The sequence below is a fragment of the Rhea pennata genome, chromosome 3 (genome assembly GCF_028389875.1).
Source record: "Rhea pennata isolate bPtePen1 chromosome 3, bPtePen1.pri, whole genome shotgun sequence".
NCBI classification, from domain to species: Eukaryota; Metazoa; Chordata; class Aves; order Rheiformes; family Rheidae; genus Rhea; species Rhea pennata.
The window spans coordinates 54,555,145-54,572,426 of NC_084665.1; the positions used below are offsets into that span (position 1 = coordinate 54,555,145).

The following is a 17,282-nucleotide window of genomic DNA, read 5'->3' on the forward strand; positions in this document are numbered from 1 at the left end:
CAGCAATTTGGCTACAAGGCCACTATGAGGGACTACACCAAAAGCCTCACAAAAGTCAAGGTAAATGATACGCACTGTTCCCCCCTGTCCACAGACTGGTCAGGAATGACTTGTTCTTGGTAAATCAATGCTAGCCGTTCATAACCGTCTTCTTAAGGGTACAATGCACCTACATGCTTTCATTCCCTTAAAAAAAAGTTGGCACCTTCTCCTCTCCCAGAAAGACTTTCTGGTATCTAACAATTTGTCTGTCTGTCAGATTACTTGACATAGATGACCAAAAAAGGATGAAATTAAGAACAGAAATGAAACCATGTATCATAGGTTTATTAGGGAAAACAGTTATAGTTCAAGACCATGTATTCAGCACTGTACTGAAGCAAAAGTATTTGAGAACAATTAAAATGTTCAAATCCAGATCACTGTGAAAAATAAAAGGCACTTTTAATTATTTTAGCTCCTTTTCTCCCCATACAATTTACAGTAACTACAAGAAGCAACTGAAAAGACATTAGTCTTATACTGCATGTAAACTAGAATGAGAGTGGTCAGTAGACCACGGACGGGACCTGTCCTTCAGGTATGCTGCTATTCTCCCAGGCCCTCAGAATGCTGCAATCTCATTAACATGAGTAAAGGTTGCTAAGGTGTTACAAGAACATGGTAAGACCGTAGTAGTTATAGAGTAAACCCTAAAAGCAAACTGCCCAGAAGGAATACTAAAATCCTGTATTACTGCAAGTATCCAAATGCCTGATTAAGATCATCATGCGCTTCAGCCAAGCCAACTTTTGCTTTCTGATTTGGATGGAAGACTTCTGTAGTATCTTGGAGGAAATGTATCCCAATTTGTCCCCAGGGTGGATCAAATTCAAAGGATTTTCCTGCTAGTTGAATTAGTCTCAGATTTCTTTCTTGGGGGGAAATTAGTTAAAACCAGTTTCCAATTTGAAAGTTGCTTATCTCATGCCTTTGCACAGCGAAATGAAAGATACTGACAAGGAATAAATAACATATCAGTAAGATGAGAATGGATCAATGAAATGTTGCACTAAACCTTTTAAACTGTAAACGATAGAAAGTTTAACTGATGCTGATAAACTGCTGGATAAGTGTTTTTGCTAAACTATACAGTGCCACGCTAAAAAGGGTAGAGGGATGGACTCCTATTGAATATCCAGTCCTAAGGCTGCCAAGGAAGCTTGACATAGGTCTTTGATCAATACGTCAAATGTTAGTTCAACAGTACTCAGAAGAACACAGCTCTTTCCATGGTTAATATATTGTGCATAGTAATATCTTAAAGAATTAACAGCACCCTTTACATAATAACTCCAAACATATTTATCTAGTAAACAAGAAATTCTCAGCATCTCTAAGCAGTACTTCTGCAGATGTACAGTACTGTATTTATATAGATAGATAGATAGATAGATATAAAAAGTGAATTTACATTGTGACCCGGTATTTAGTCCAGCAAGGGGCAAACCCACAGAGTAAGTCTTCAGGAGAACATATTGCCTTTGGTGGATGGCATGACCGTATAGTGGGGCCCTGCAGCGCCGCGCTCAGCTGGGGCAGCGGCCAAGTCTGCCACTGGCAGCCAGGGGCACAGTTGAACATTCCTTTAAGCAAGCACAGCATGCTTAGGTCAATCCCGCAAGATATAAGAGACTTCCAAAATTTCATGACTAATACAGGTTTAGTTTTCACAGGTTGTGCACATTGCAACCACCTCTTGGTGCCTTAAAAACCCAGAGAAGGAAGGTAGGACACCATACATAAATCCTGTCCATGCTCCTAAATAGAGAAATCAAGCAGCACGACAGGTTTCGGCTGATAAAGTGGGGCCACATTTGGCTTGACAGCGGTTTCTTGAGCAGCTGGTCCTTCCCGGTTTGCTTCATTTCTCTTTTCTTCTCTTTCCAAAACAGCTGCTCACAGTCCTCCAGTTTCTACTCGAAAAAGCATGGCCAGCGTGTCCCGCCTGGGATGGAAAAGCAGACGGCTACCATTTCCCTGGGATAGGCACACCGCACTCATACCAGCCCACATAGTAATAGGGTGTTGTGTATCCGATGCGTCCAAATGATACAGGCTCCTGGCGGTACTGACGGTAATACCCTGTAGGAAGAAAAATACCCGTTTCTGCATTTAAAGATAAAGACAAAAGTAACCTGACAAAAGGAACAGATGCCATGAGAGTCAATCCCACAGCCAGACAAAACTAGGAAGCAGTCTGCTGGGGAGTTTTGTCAAAAAGAGATTTACTAGCCCTGGTATTTGTCCTAGATCTTTTTTTAATGATTTCACTCTGACTCTTTATATTTCTTCTAGTTTTGATTGGTTTCATCATTCAAAAATCTCTTGAACTATTGTATAATTCTGTGGTCTGCCAAAGAGCTTCTGAATTTCACAGCAAAAAAAGTGGCTGTATTTCAGCAGCAATTACAAAGTTTGCAAGCCATTTCCCATTCATAACGGACACCAGGACAAAAACTGCCATTAGATCATGTTACCTCGTAAGGCCCAAGAGAGTACTGATAATCAGTTTATCAGAAAACAAAAAGGTAGCATTTCATGCACTAAATATGGATTTAACCCCCTTTTTTCCTCCTCCTGATGGCCTTCTCCATCATCTGTAGAAAGAATGTAACTGCTTAAAGCATTAAGAAAGGCGCAGCATTCTTTTCTGCATACTTTATGCACTGGAACATCTGAAACATTGACTATCATGCCAATAATACAATTTTTGTGTGCTCTGTATCTCTGTCTCCTAGATTAAGTAATACACAACTGGATTAACTTATTTTGAATAGACAAATGCAGTACTTTCTTGTGCTATATAAATGTCAGTAACTACTTGAGTTTCTTCATGGTAAAGCCATCATGAAAAGAATATTAAGAAACAACTTAGCAAGAAAACCATTAAAGTTAACTGAATAATCTGAATCAACTGATTCAGAGTGGCTGATTTTCACGATTAGGTTCCTTTTGTTGGGCAAGCTGTCACTCTCTTGGCTATGTTAGTCTAGCAATTTACTCAGCTTCAAGAAGAGAATTTCACCAGGATGGAGATGATCTACCAGGCCATAATAAAAGTCCTGCAGTCTGACCTTAAATCACTACATTCTCCAACGTGTTTTGCACCAAATGAACTGGTCAGAAACAATTTGCAAGAGCCTTATTTGCATAGCTGTAGCTGGTCATTTGTACCATGAGGTAGAGTTTCAGTCCTTTGTAGTGAGGCAGATCTCATAACTGTGAGAAAAGTTTCATAGAAGTATACTTTTTTTTTCCTTTCTATTTTCATATTTTGTTCCTGCAATTATTTGTATTATCTCCTTCTTCCTTCCTGTCTTTCTCTCAATGCCCACAAGCCCCTGTGGTTCTGCAATCCATTAAACCATATACAAAATCATCTCATCCTGCATCAGTAGGACTCCTCAGAGAAGTGCCAGCAGCTGTGGACAAGGAGCCAACCTCTGCGCCCCACTCTCACACCCCCTAATTTGGACTGTGCAAACAGCACCGCCCAGCATTGTACTCCCGCGTTACTGCACCTCGGATGGTGGGCAGGGCTTCAATGTATGACTGAGGTCCTGTTCTTCCGTCCATGTGCGAATCCACAAACTGGCAGTGGTCTTCACCCCTTCCCCAGCTGTCCCCGATGCTATAGAAGGTGTCTGAAGGGTGACATGGATAGATTATTTTACTCGTCATTACATAGAGTCTTATTTTAGTTTAGGATGCTCTTCTATTGTCAGGAAAACAGATATGAGAGAGAAATCAGCTAAGTATTTCAGCAACAAACAGCAATACATCACTGAACAAACAGTGGCTGAGAAGAGGGAGAACACTACCTTTGCCAAGGGGAATTAAGGGAAAGATAAATGTTTTCTAGATCAGTAAAGAATATTCCCCATTTTACAAGTCCATGGACAGAATACATTGCAGCACAGATGTCAGGTGGAAGGAATTTCAACCACACCAGTCATCTCAATGCGTAATGAGAAAGTAAAAACAGCTCCATATGCCAATGCTATCTGTCAGCTTGACAGTAGTCTCAGATGAAAGCTCTAATAGATGGTGTGGGTTCTGCTTCCCTAACTGTTTATTACAGATTCAAACACTATCTTCAAATAATGCAAATGCTCAGCCATAAAAATAACGCACTAGCATAGTCTGAAAAGCTATAATCTCAGTACTCTGAATCTATAATATGAAAGTTTTTGTCATTATCTCTCAGGAAATACATCCCAATAAGAGCTACTGTTAACTCTTAGCAGTACTGCTCACCCTGTCAGTGTAATACCAGTGCCCCTCTCTGCTGCTCTCCACTCTGACCGGCCCTGGGGATCTCTAGGGTATACTGCTCTCTGCCACCACATGCAACCACAGCTCACATGCCTATGGAGCAAGTGTGAGACTTCCCAGGGAGATGTCGGGGGAGCATAGTTTTGTTTTCACAGCACAAAGCACTTTGCTTGCTTAGAATATAAATGCACACAGGCTTTTCAAGTGAAATTTCCCACTGTCTTCTGCTTAAAGAGCTCTGCCTGAAAGCTAATGCCAAGGGATAAGCACAATGTCGTCAGTGCAAAAGCAGGCAGACTCAGACAGAAATGAAGACAAGTGAGAAAATGGAGATGACATCAACTAATCATACTTTAGAAAAATATCGGTGTCTTGGTGCCTACCTTTCAGGTCATCACTGAGGTAAATCTTGTACCTTAGGGAGTTGCAAAGAACCACTCCTACAAATTTTCGGTACCAAGTTCGTTTCACATACTGCTTGCCACTGCAGTCTGAATAGGTGGGGTCATATTTAAAAGTGAATGGGATCCAGATAGGTTCACCACCTTGAAGAAATGAATTGAATATTATGGACAGGTTTAAGCATTTTAGTCTGAGTTTTGTTGAGATTAACATTTCACAATACGTTTTAAAACAACAAATGTTAGAGAAGATTGATGCATGATGATGACATTTTATATCCAGAAATCCAAGTTCAAGAACAAATATTTTTTAAAAAAATATTTAGGCATGGAATTTGATTAAAATCCTTCTGGGCAGCAGTCAATAAGTTAAAATGGTAAAAAATATGGTTGTATGTGCTGAATTATAGTTGTAAGTAAACAGTCTCATTGCTTTTAGCAAGACATCTCCTGTACCTAAAGATAAGGATATATTCAGTTTCCTTTTTAAATAGAGCCTGATGTTAGGTCAGTGACATTACCTGAATAGTCACTTGCATTTTAACACTAAGTACAAAACTTAATCCTTTTGCTAAAGAACAGATGTTAAAAATTCTGCAGGAAGTAACAGACTCTGAAATAAAGTCTGCTCTTGCTATTTTGTTAAAAATATGCAATGAGAAATCCACTTTTCTTTTTTGTTTTCTCACATTACATCAAAACAGATTAGATTACAGTAGAAAACAACAGAGACCTTTTCTGAGGACCTCTGTCCAGAACACTATTGCAGAGGCAACTTTTAAATTACATTGCAAAATATTCAGTGTTCTAACTGGCTTGCCCAAATGTTTGCTTTATACTAACCAAAGGAATATAACTTCTTCTGAAATGGCTCTTGTATTAATGTGTATGGAATGATACAAAAAGCTTTCACTGTGAAAACCAGTAGTTTTCTTTCTAGCTACTAACCAGAGCCTCATTCTCATAGAGCTATTTTGAGGCAGTTTGGTTTTTGTGTTAATATTTCTTCCTCCTTCTCACTAAGCACATGGATCCAATCTTATACACACTTGTACGTGAGAAACATCAATACAGATCAGTAATTCTCAAAATACCACTGAAATGGACACAAATGTAACTGAATTGACTTTAGGAAACTACTCACATGGGCAAAGGATTGTATGATTTTGGCCATAGCTTTCTCTTTAGAATAAAGCCACAAATTATCTATTTCTGGAAGGCAATATTATTGCTATGAGTAATAGATGCTTTTGTTCATCACTTTTGTTCACCAACAATCCTGAAGAATAAATCTAGTATCTCCTGTAAGAGCTAAGCTGAATTTTCTGATGCTCTTCATTTTCACAGGTTCCCAGAGCTCTGTTACCTCTTTTCAGTCTATCTTATCTTTGCCATCACAAATACAGAAAAATATTTCCTTTGTCCAGTTGAAGTAGAAACTAAAAATGCAAGAAATCCAAACTCTCCTTTCCATGAGCAGATCCATAAAAGAACTGACAGTAAGCAACCTGAAGCTGACAAGGGACACAGCACACTTTCTGCTCTCAGGGGCCTCCCGTACTGACTGCCACATAGTGATCTGAACATCATCAGAGACATCTGGGAGGATGCTGAAATAACTAATATACGCAGCAAGAAATAGAAGGAAGGGAGACAGTGGACATTGTGAGAACAACGTAGTCAAAAAGTCCCAGAACTAACCAGCCGAACTTGTTAGGAAAGCTGAGAGGGACTAATAATCGTGAAGCCTTGCTCCCTGCTTCTCTGCAGGAAAGCATGGATTGCTGGGATCACTGCACCAGTGTCCATGTCAGCAAGGTTGTTCCTAGCACCAGGAAAGGAGCTCTCTGGATTATGGGCTGAATGTGCAATAAGTCAAACAAGATGTAAAGCTGGCAGATCTGGAAATGCAAAGCAACCTCAATAGCTTCACAGCATATCCCTCTCATTCAGCTCAGTTACAAACCCTTGAATCCTTTTTTCATTTATAAAGGCATGACAATAAGTATAGATGAGCATAACAACTAGAGAAAGGAAAGACTGATCACACTGTTCAAGCTATGCTCAGGCAATTAAAGGACACAGATACAGAAGTAATACAGTCTAGTGCTTATGTTACAAAGCTGTAAAAGCTGTTGTACCAGGTGCAAGACTTGCCAAAAGCAAGCGTATAAGCTAATATATCTGTACAACATTTATTTGCAAAGACCAGAAAAAGGAGTCTTGAGATAGAAAATGCTTTGTGAATTAGCACAATAAACTACTTTCTGTTGCTGGTTAAACCCGTAACTGAAACTGTCTGTTAACATGCTTCTAATATCAGTGACGTTGTTGCTTTGCATATTTAATGGACTTTATGAAAAAAATTCCAGAATAAGACTTACCAGGTGGTCTGACAATGAGGAGGGGATTGTCTAGAAGAATGAAACAAATACAAAAGAAAGATTTTAGTATTTTGTCCCAAACCTCATTCTATAATAGCAAATATATAGTGCCACTCACCAAAATGTCAGTGGCAGAGTAACTGCCTTTGGCAACACTACGAATGTGAGATTCAAGTCCCATCGATTTGCAAAGCTAAGGATTGTTTGTTATTGTAGTGGGTTTTTCCATTGAAGAAACTTGCTGCAGGATTATATATTCATTCTGATATTATAAAAAATTATTGAGACTACTATCAAAGTTCAAAGCCAGCTCTGAAACTAACTGCCTCCTTTCAGAAGTTCCCCAAATTAGACAGACAAGTCCACTGCAGGGTTCTGAATATACCGTGTAAGTAACACCTGCAGGCCTAATTTTCAGAAGGAAATGTAACCTACATTTTAACTCCTTTTATTCTAGTGGTAGAATTTCAGTAAGAGCCAGCTGGATAGTTTAAGGACCATTGGCCAGTATGTAAATCGCTGCTGTTCAATTTAAATGCTCTCTGTTTTAAAGAAAGAATAAAGAAATAAATGTGGAATAGAGTTAACAACTCAGCAGTCTCTACTGTGTAAACATGTTTTCATGCATTACATTGCATTTCCTGACTGGCCCTTATTGAACAAAAAGTACCTGAAGAAAAAGCACTATGCTTATTTACTCTTTGGAAAGAAAAATTCCAGGGAGCTTTTACTGTTCAGTGAAATAGAGCAAAGGTTTTTCTTTACTCTTCAGTACATTACCTAGTGTAAGAGCGAACATTTTCAATAAGCTGCTTAATCCCAAGATCACAAGCTGCTGTCAAACAATCCAGGCAAATAGTTAAAACACTGGCAAGTATTTCTGCCAGCACAAGAATTGTGCTAGGAATGAGCAAAAAACAGAGCCTTGCTCATCAGTTGAAATCTTTCAATTCTGCCAGCAGAGCACTCTGAACTAACCATAGAATCACAAAATCACAGAATCAGTCAGGTTGGAAGGGACCTCTGGAGATCATCTAGTCCAATCTCCCTGCTCAGCAGGGTCACCTAGAGCATGGTAGACAGGGTTGCATCCAGGCGGGCCTTGAAGATCTCCAGAGAAGGAGACTCCACAACCTCTCTGGGCAACCTGGTCCAGTGCTCCATCGCTCTCACAGGGAACAAGTTCCCCCTCACGGTCAGGCGGAACTTCCTGTGCTTCAATTTCTGCCCATTGCCTCTTGTCCTGTCACAGAGCACCACTGAAAACAGTTTGTCCCCATCCCCTTGACACCCTCCCTTCAGGTACTTGTACACATTGATAAGATCCCCCCTCAGCCTTCTCTTCCCCAGGATGAAGAGGCCCAGCTCTCGCAGCCGTTCCTCAGAGGGCAGGTGCTCCAGCCCTCTGATCATCTTTGTAGCCCTACGCTGGACTCTCTCCAGTAGCTCTCGCTCTCTCCTGATTTATTCCATCACTGTAACTACACCAGTTCGTCTGAGATTTAGCAATTGCTTTTCTGCTTGTGCCAGCTGGAAAGCCACGTTCTCTGGCCACATGACAAATCAAAGATCAGTACTGCAAATAAAACTGTAAATTGGATTGATTTAACCTGCTAAATAAAGCTCTTCAAGTGGCTGATTTGAAATGGAATAACTGGTTGGATATATACTTGAGCTTGTATTATATCTTTTAGAAAAGTGAATATGTTATATAGGACCATTTAGTTGCATCTTCATCTGCTTTCTGTGAAGACTGACTTCTGCAGTTTTTAAAGGATCTTCTGAAGCAAGCAAAATAGGATGAAATGAAATGGGCAAAGACAGGGACAGCATACACCAGTGTTGTGAGAAGGGCAAATTTGCAGTCCTTGAAGCCAAGGGACATTCTGCTCAAGTTAAGATTGAAGAATTTGCCCTTTGTTATTCAACAGGGCTACTGGCCTTTCGCTCAATGGGAGAAAAAGAAACAATGAATAAAAAAAGCTCATTTAACATCCTATTTTTAGTAGAGGGTGTTGCTCTTGAGCACCCTATTAGCCCTGTGAAAGAGCAGCACCCTTTGTCAAAAAAAAGGGGGAACTTTGCCCATCTGATGGAACAGTTGTTTCCTGTATTTCTTCCAGAGAAAACTGCTTCCAACCATTCAGCTGTTCACAGTTAGGGAGCTAATTTATTAAACGTCTGGTCCATCTATCAAAGACATTGAACTTTCCAATGCTTCTGTATTTTTGTATTTTGTATTTAGTAGTCTTTTGTATTTTAAATTTTACTTCTCATTCCCTTGAAGCTTACCTTAATATCACTTACATTTTCATAGTGGCATTAGGAGCACATATTATTTTCCTACCCTTGTTGAAAACAAATGATTAACCTAAGAAAGAATCTTAAAGCAGCAAATTCAGGATGATCATCATTATTACCATGCTGATTTCAGTCTTTGCCTTGCCACATCTATTGTTAGGAAGTCAGCTTTGAGATGAAAATAAAAAGCAAAGCATACCAGATTCAGTGATAAATGAGACCGAAGAGCTAACAGGTCCATAACCAAAGGGATTCTTTGCCTGGACTTTAAAATAATAACTGTAACAAAAAGAGAAGGAAAGTAAGATTAAAACATTGATTCCACAGCAATTACTAGATTTTAAATATAAATAAAATACAATATAAAAATGGGGTAAGAATTAAACCAGCAGAATTCACTGAGTTCAGCTGTCCATTGTATTACATGGAGTTGCATACTCAACCAGGGACAGCTGTTATAGAGAGATTTCACCTTTTTTGCATTTGTTCACAGGTATATTTTTAGATCATTTATTTTTACCATCCTGCTTCCAACAAATGTGCAGAATTATATCTACTTTCTATGAAACAATTAAAAAGAATGGAGTAAAAGAAAAAGTTGCAAGGAAATACCTTGTCTGATCTCAAGTATGGCAGTTTAAAATCAGTAGCATAAGCTGCAGACTAAAACCAGGTCAGATTTCTCTGAGATCAGAACCAAAGCTTTTGACCTTTCTTTACAAACTCTAGCAGCATTAAGATCACAATTTTTGAATAATATGAGAAGGCTGCATATGTTGACTTATTGATTATTTGGGCCATGATTAACCACAGTATTTAAATCACATGGTTAACTCAAAGCACATGACTAGCCATTAGCATGCCGTTCTTTGCTTGATATAAGCAAGATTATTCTGACACTTAAAGGACATGCTTAAGAACATTTTTGTTTCATTTCCACATACGATGATTTTTACTTATGCCTACCCTGATATTTAAATGTTTTTGTTGTTTCCATTTTATCTTTTTATCTAGACCAGCAAAAACCAATTAGAATTGAAGATTACTGTTAAAAGTTCTGGCACAGCATTTTTTGTAAGTGCCTGTGTTATGGTTTTCCTTTCCTGCCTGCTTGCACAAAACCATTCCTGTAAAGAAATAAAGAGAAAAAAATGACCAGGCATCTCTAATATCCACACAGCATTTGGATCTTGACTTCGCCTCTTATCCAAAAGCAGATGTCTCCAAAAGTGCAGCACCTGTGAACGCTGTGCATGACCCACATAGTGCTTGCTTCCAGAGAATGCTACTGAGCGCTTGGATCACCTTCTCTGGTGATTTCTCTTCCAAGTCACAGGTCTGATACTCCTTAGCTTGGGAAACCAAGCAAGGTTGCAGGTCATGGCTAAATCTAGACAGAAAAGGGCTTAGCTTATAAGGAATATTGACTTTGAGTTGTAACATCCAAGGGCAGCAGGGGAAGGAAGCGAAACCCATGCCAGACCTTACGGCTTTTCACCAGCCAGCTGTCCTCCATGGAAGAGGTGGTCTTTGCTCCCTGACATCCCTGCCTATCCCTTCTCTTGGGCTCCTGAAAACAGCTTGTTTTGTCTAAGCACCAGCTAAATGTTTATGAATCTATTCACACTGATAAACTGGAAAAGACCTGTAGGAACTGCCCTGTTTTTTTATTAAAAACAATGCCTTTTCTTACGTAAGACGAACTGCTTTGCTGCAAAATGAAACCAATTCCTATGGAAGCACTGAAAAGACATGAAAATAACATCCACTTCTTCAGCAGAAGGATGACAGTCACATAAACACAGTTTTGCTGTGAAACAGGTGGGTTATCACCAGGGAACACGCCAAAGCACCTTCCTGCTCACTCCCTCAGCATCACAGGCTGGTGCACTAGGTGAGTTCAGCACAGAAGCTGCAGGGACTGGAATATTCTGAGCCCCACCAGTGGCATAAGCATCAACTCTCACTGGTACCAGACCCGAAGCACACTCATGATCAGAGTCTCTGCAAGGACCCACTTCCGTCACCACATAATGATGACAGTCCCCTGTATCCCTGCTGCATCCCATGGTTGACATCAGAAACCTATGTGTTTTGCACTACACTTCTCTTTTCTACAGACAGTTTTGCTTGTAATTAATGACTGTATGATGATCGCAAAGGACTCACAGCTTTCTTTTAAAAGAAATGCACAGTGGCAGAAAGAAACCACATTAAAGAGTGGAATTAAGCAATATGGTGTTTTCTACTCATTCCCAGCACAATCCTTTTGCTGGCAGGAATATTTGCAAGAGGTTAGACTGTTGGTCTTGACTTCCTGACTCTTCCTGCCTCTAAGTCTTTAGGGTAGCTGGAGCAAAGAGTCTCCTGTGTGCTTCTGCAATTCTGGCCACTAGCAGCACTTCACAGAGCAGAGTACAGCTATCAACAGATTAATTTGCTGAGGGCCCTTGCTCTCAAAGGACTCAGTGGTGCTGACACGCTCCATCCACACCTCCCTCACCTGGTCACACCTTTTCCACCTGGCCCTGGGCAGGCATCTACATAAGGCTGAACCCAGGAACACAACTGCTACTCCTCAAGCTGGCTCCTGAAACAGCCACAGTGCAGCATAACGCCATGCTAACTTAGCCCACCATTTGGTTTAACTAGAGCAAAGTGCAGGAGAAAAAGTTTTGCAGCCTAGATTTTTGTAAAAATTCAACGCATAATGAAGACATCCATATAGATGCCTGATTTTTTGCTGCTTCCAAAGAGATAAGTACTGATAATTAGAGAGCATCTTTGCAACACAATGACATCTTCTGTGTGAAACTTCCAATGCACTTTATAGGCTCGTATTAATTTTATCTTCAAAACATGAGATACAGAAGTATCACAGTCCACATTTAATACAGGAGAAAGCAACTGAAGAGGGCTAGTCTCATACTCAAAATGTATCTATTTAAGTGTGGAAAAAACATGCAGTTGTGTATCTAATATGTAATGTAATAACTGATCACCTATGTAAACAGGGCAACTGTGCGTTCAGGTGCTCTACTACATACATAAAAGGCCACCTGGGACACATGATTGTTCAGCCTGACTGACTGTTGGACAAAAAAAAACAGCGATGAAATTATGAGTATATTTTTCTTCGCTACATAAGGAAGACTAGTTCCTAAGCTTTTTTTTATACAGAAGAAGCCTTCAGTAGTGCCAGAAAGAGAGCTGGGTCTCATGACTTGCTGATTTGTGATTTAACCGCTATGACTGCTATACTAAAAATGTCAATAAAATATTGTAGTCAGGCTGTATTTCTTCTTCAGACATGACAAATAAAAAACTAAACTGGCAAACCCTACCCAGATCCAGGCATCTGACAGTTTAATTAGTCAAAATCTTTGTTTATTTGCTTTATAGCTGCTGAATATGCCAGGAAATAGCAAATCAATTGCTTAGCTGTTCTTCATGACTCAATAAAGAAATACATGAAAGAATAAAATTTGTAATGTAGTAATTGATCGTGTTTTGATAATACTTTGCTTAACCAGAACTGTAATGAATTTTCATGACTAGCCATAAAAAATCACAATCACAGCAAATGCTATACCACTCACTGTTTACTCTTAATATAGATGAGAAGAAAAGCTTTTCTTCCTAAAAATAAACGTCCTTTGAGATGCTATATACCACTTCTACTGACATGTCAAGAAAGGTCATAATAAACTGTAACATAAAATGAGTAAGTACTATTTTTATTCCTATAACTAATCATATAACCATACCTGTCACTTAAAGCAAAATGAAAGATTTTATGACCTAATTCAAAGCATCTGCCTTCTGTTAGAAATAAATAGTTGGCACTCACAGCTACGAAGTGAGATAATCACTCAGCATACTAATTACAGAAGCAGCTGTTTTCAAAAAGTGTGTTAGCCACAAATAATTTTTCCAGCCGATCAAAATGCATGCATGAAGACTTTCCCATACTTTCTCCAACAGCATGTTGAGGTGGCTGGACCTCAGCCAGCTGAGGCGTGAAAGATGCACAACGGCACAGAGGCAGTACCCTCATGTGTGAATGCACCTTGCTGACAGCAAGCAAGCTGAAGCACAGCAACACGCTAATGCTGCTGTATGTACAGCTTCTGGCATGTAGCTTGTCACCAGCTAGTGCAGGTAGTACAAATCTGTGATTGCACACTGCCTCTGTGCTGACACTAACACATTTATGTCTGTGCATCATTATGCAAAGCAGAGAGCCCTCTGATTTGGAAAACTAATCCTTTTAAAATTTTCTTTGGTGTTCATTTTAAGCCAGATCCATTGCCTAATCTAATTCATCGCAGAATCACCCAATCTTCCAGTCATGCCCCCTTGCTTGCCCCGCTGCCCAGAGGGGCAGAGCTGCTGGCTGATTTGCAAATAGACCCACATGCTCCTCTCACCACAACCTGCTCCAAACAGGAGCCACCAATTTGAGATCCTGCTCCCTGTCTGGTGGCAGCAGGGACAATCAGGGAGGTGTCTAAAAGGCTAAGGGCTGTATCATGCCTCCTCCACTGGGGCATAGGTTTCCCCTGCCCCAGAAATGGGAGAGGACAAGTCAACCTGACAGCCCAGCACAGATGCACTTGCCCAGCAATGAGTTCAATGGACGGAAGGGGACAGAAGCTGTGAGTGGCAAGCAAGATGGCCCAGCATGCACCTTCCTCACAAGCACGTGGAGAGCATAGCAGGGGCTGAAATCCTTCCAGGTGCAACTCTACAATCCCACAAGAAGAGAATACACATAAATCAGCTGCCTGTAGGCTGACAGGCTAATGCAAAGTATCTCTCTCCATCAAAGATGAGCTAGCACTACATACATCATAAGCCTTTAAAAATACATGTAACAGTGGGCATCAGAGCAGTACTGGAAGAGGAGTTTCCTACACAGCTGTTGTGAGGCAGGTGTGGGCTATACAGCTCTACTGCCTACACAGGAGATGAGGCCTCATTCCCAAGTTTACATCTTATCTGTTTTGTGCTGTTCTGGTGATACAAAGCAACTAGTTGTGGCTTATGTTGCTTGTTGGACATAATGCTGCTTTGCTTTAATGGAGATACAGAAAGGAAACACAAATTTTCAATGCATCTGGACCCTAGAGCCAGGAGATCAAGCCTCTGTAATCATGAGCTCTGAGTGGATGTTCGAGAACCTCCTGTGAAAGGATATGAAAAGACTGGTATTACTAGCTGGCAGTCTGGGATCAAAACAGCCCTGAAGGGAACAAAAATTAAATGCAAAAGAAAGTCATGAGTCATGAAGACATGGTGGTAAAACAAAGACTACTTAAAATCACGGGACTACCTAATCACTCCCATGAGGCACTGCCACAGCCTTCCAGCAGAAAGGCAGGAAAAAGCCTAATCACTTTCGAAGGGGAGTTTGAAATGTTTATGAAAACAATTACAATGCTTGTAATTGCAGGAGATTGGATTTAGTTGTTGAGAGGCTTTCCAGCCCTTTACGTTGCTCTTCTGTGATGACTGAGAATTAAGTCTGTGGAAGAGACATTATTAAGTCTGCTATTTAAAGGTTTAGTAAGCTTTATGGAATTCTGGGGTTTATATTAAAATATTCCAACGAAGCAGCTCCTGTGCCCACTGAAGCTGACCAGAGTTTTGCTAATGGAAAAGCTTCCACTACTCAGATGGAGGCTAAACCAGGCCTGAAAAGAAATCTTATCTCATATTTAGACTTCTGTTTTATTCTGTAAAACCTAATCATTAGACAGATGAAAGCTCAAGGTGGGCAGAATTTTGAACCGTAATTTTGTCTAATGCTTTCCCCAAAGTGTCTTCTAGGATATGGTGACAGCTCCAAATCTCCTAGAGCTATTTTCTGCCAAGATGTTAACCCTTTTCTCATATGGTGTGCACACCACAGATTGTACCAGCAATAACCCTTCATATAGAACAGCCAGAATCAACATCATCTGTGTACAGTAAATCTGACTTAATCAGAGATTTCTCACAAAATACATTCATGATGCAAACACATAGTTTTTACACTAATTTCAGACTCCAGGTCATATTTTCTTAATTAGTCATGAGATTTTTTACCAGAGGCTAAGGAGTTATTTTTAAGATGCAAAATACACAATCAATTCAATCTGTGGCTATGGAGAATGAAATGAGATGATTGGCTGATAAACTCACAATTTTCCTATTGGAAAGAACCCTCCTATTCCACTATGGACCCCACAGGAAGCCTTTATTTCCCCCACTGAGTGCATAATAGAGGCCAATGGATTACACTGTTCTTTAGAAAGATGCTAGGGAAATAATACACTTAAATCGTGTTTGAATTTCCCTACTTTGAAACAGAGCCTTAAAATTCAGCAGGGGAATCATGAATTTCATGGATATGCCTTTTGCTGTTCCTATAAAAATCCATTCAAATTCAGCCAAAGTCTGAACTTCTGAAACTTGGAGTTCCCATATATCTCAGTAGAAGTATGATAGGTTGGCAGCTCAGTTCCCCACTGATTTCCCCTGCACAGTGCATGGCTGGGACAGCAGCTGCAGGATTCCAGTGGCACCTTTACTCCAATTGCTTTTTCTGGTGACCTGAAGCCCTTGAGATGCTGACCACAAGAAAGTAGGAGCTATAGGAGGCATTCAGCACTGTCCTTAGTGGTCAAAGGAGAAGGACACTTGACTGGAAGACTATGAAGGGGTGAGGAGCTGGGTCTGGAAGGTGGAAATGGCAGAGATATAAGTGATGGAAGAGCCCAGGCAGGGGGCATTGGGGTATATGGAAGATGCCTCCCTTGCTTGAGCACGGGGCAAAGTGAGTGTGTGTGGGGGGGTCAGAGTCTAGGAGACCTCAGACCTCTTCTGTCTTGTTATAGCAGGTGAGACTTAGAGATAAACTGTAGCTCATAATTCTTCACTTTTAGAAAAATGGCATTTTTTTAACAACAGCGCTAGCAGATCCAGAACATCTGATTGCAACTCCCTGCTATGCAAGTAATTAATGCACTAGGCACAGCTCTTAAGGACTTGTGTTAAGAGGTCTAGAGTGTTCATCTTCACTACAGTTGCCTTTTTGTATCTCTTGGATACATTAGCAAAAGCCACGAGTGTGTGATGAACAGCACTGTAGACAGAATGGAAGGGAATAAGATGGCACAAAGCCTATCCTTGTAACGTCTTATTTCTAGTCCTTTAATTCTTTGGATGCATTATGTATGTTTATGCTACCTCTACATGAATTGTTCACTTGCTAATTTAATGGATACTCAATCCTGAAGGTGCGCTGTGGTGGATATTTCCCTTGTACACCTGCCTAAGGAATTGCTGAAAACTGCTGCCATGCTGGCTCTCCTGAAGAGAAGTGATGTTGCCAGAACTCACTGGCTGGAGGAAAATCTCCAAGAAGGAAGAAAAGGAGCAGCACTCCCTTGTTAAAATGCACTGTGATGCCTGGATGTTTCAGAGCCACCGAAAGCAGCTGCAGGGGCAAGGCAGGTGCACCTGTGCCCCTTGAGCAAGACCTGTCTGTTGTACTCCTCTCTCCTCCAGGGCCCTGCTCCCGATAGCCGACAGTTCAAACTACAAATGTGCCACATGAGGACACATACAGGAGTGACTAGCTCCAGTCTTGCTTATACTATGGGCTAAAATTCAACACAAAAATCTGTCTGTTGTGATCTGTAGGTCTGTTCCTGTTGTATGTGAACTACAGTCACGCATCCTATACCCTTTACAAGGAGAGTCTCTGTTCAGTACCATAACTGGGTGTTCAGTACCATAACTTACGGTTTTATCTGCACAGTAAAACTCAGATGGGACTGAGTCAACAGGTGACCATCATGTTACCTGTCCCAGACACATCACAACAGCCAAG

General features: G+C 40.5%; 1 protein-coding gene across 1 annotated transcript in view; it reads right to left on the minus strand.

Annotated features, from left to right (window-relative positions):
* Positions 1 to 306: 306 nt before the first annotated feature.
* FNDC1 (fibronectin type III domain containing 1) overlaps positions 307 to 17,282 on the minus strand; it is a 50,896-nt gene continuing 33,920 nt past the window's right edge. The window contains exons 15-19 of the mRNA XM_062572330.1: positions 9,603 to 9,682; positions 7,103 to 7,132; positions 4,701 to 4,862; positions 3,564 to 3,686; positions 307 to 2,124 (exon numbers count right to left, since the gene is read on the minus strand). Coding sequence (XP_062428314.1) covers positions 2,009 to 2,124; positions 3,564 to 3,686; positions 4,701 to 4,862; positions 7,103 to 7,132; positions 9,603 to 9,682 — 511 coding nt within the window. The 3' untranslated portion in view covers positions 307 to 2,008. The remainder of the gene's footprint in view (positions 2,125 to 3,563; positions 3,687 to 4,700; positions 4,863 to 7,102; positions 7,133 to 9,602; positions 9,683 to 17,282) is intronic.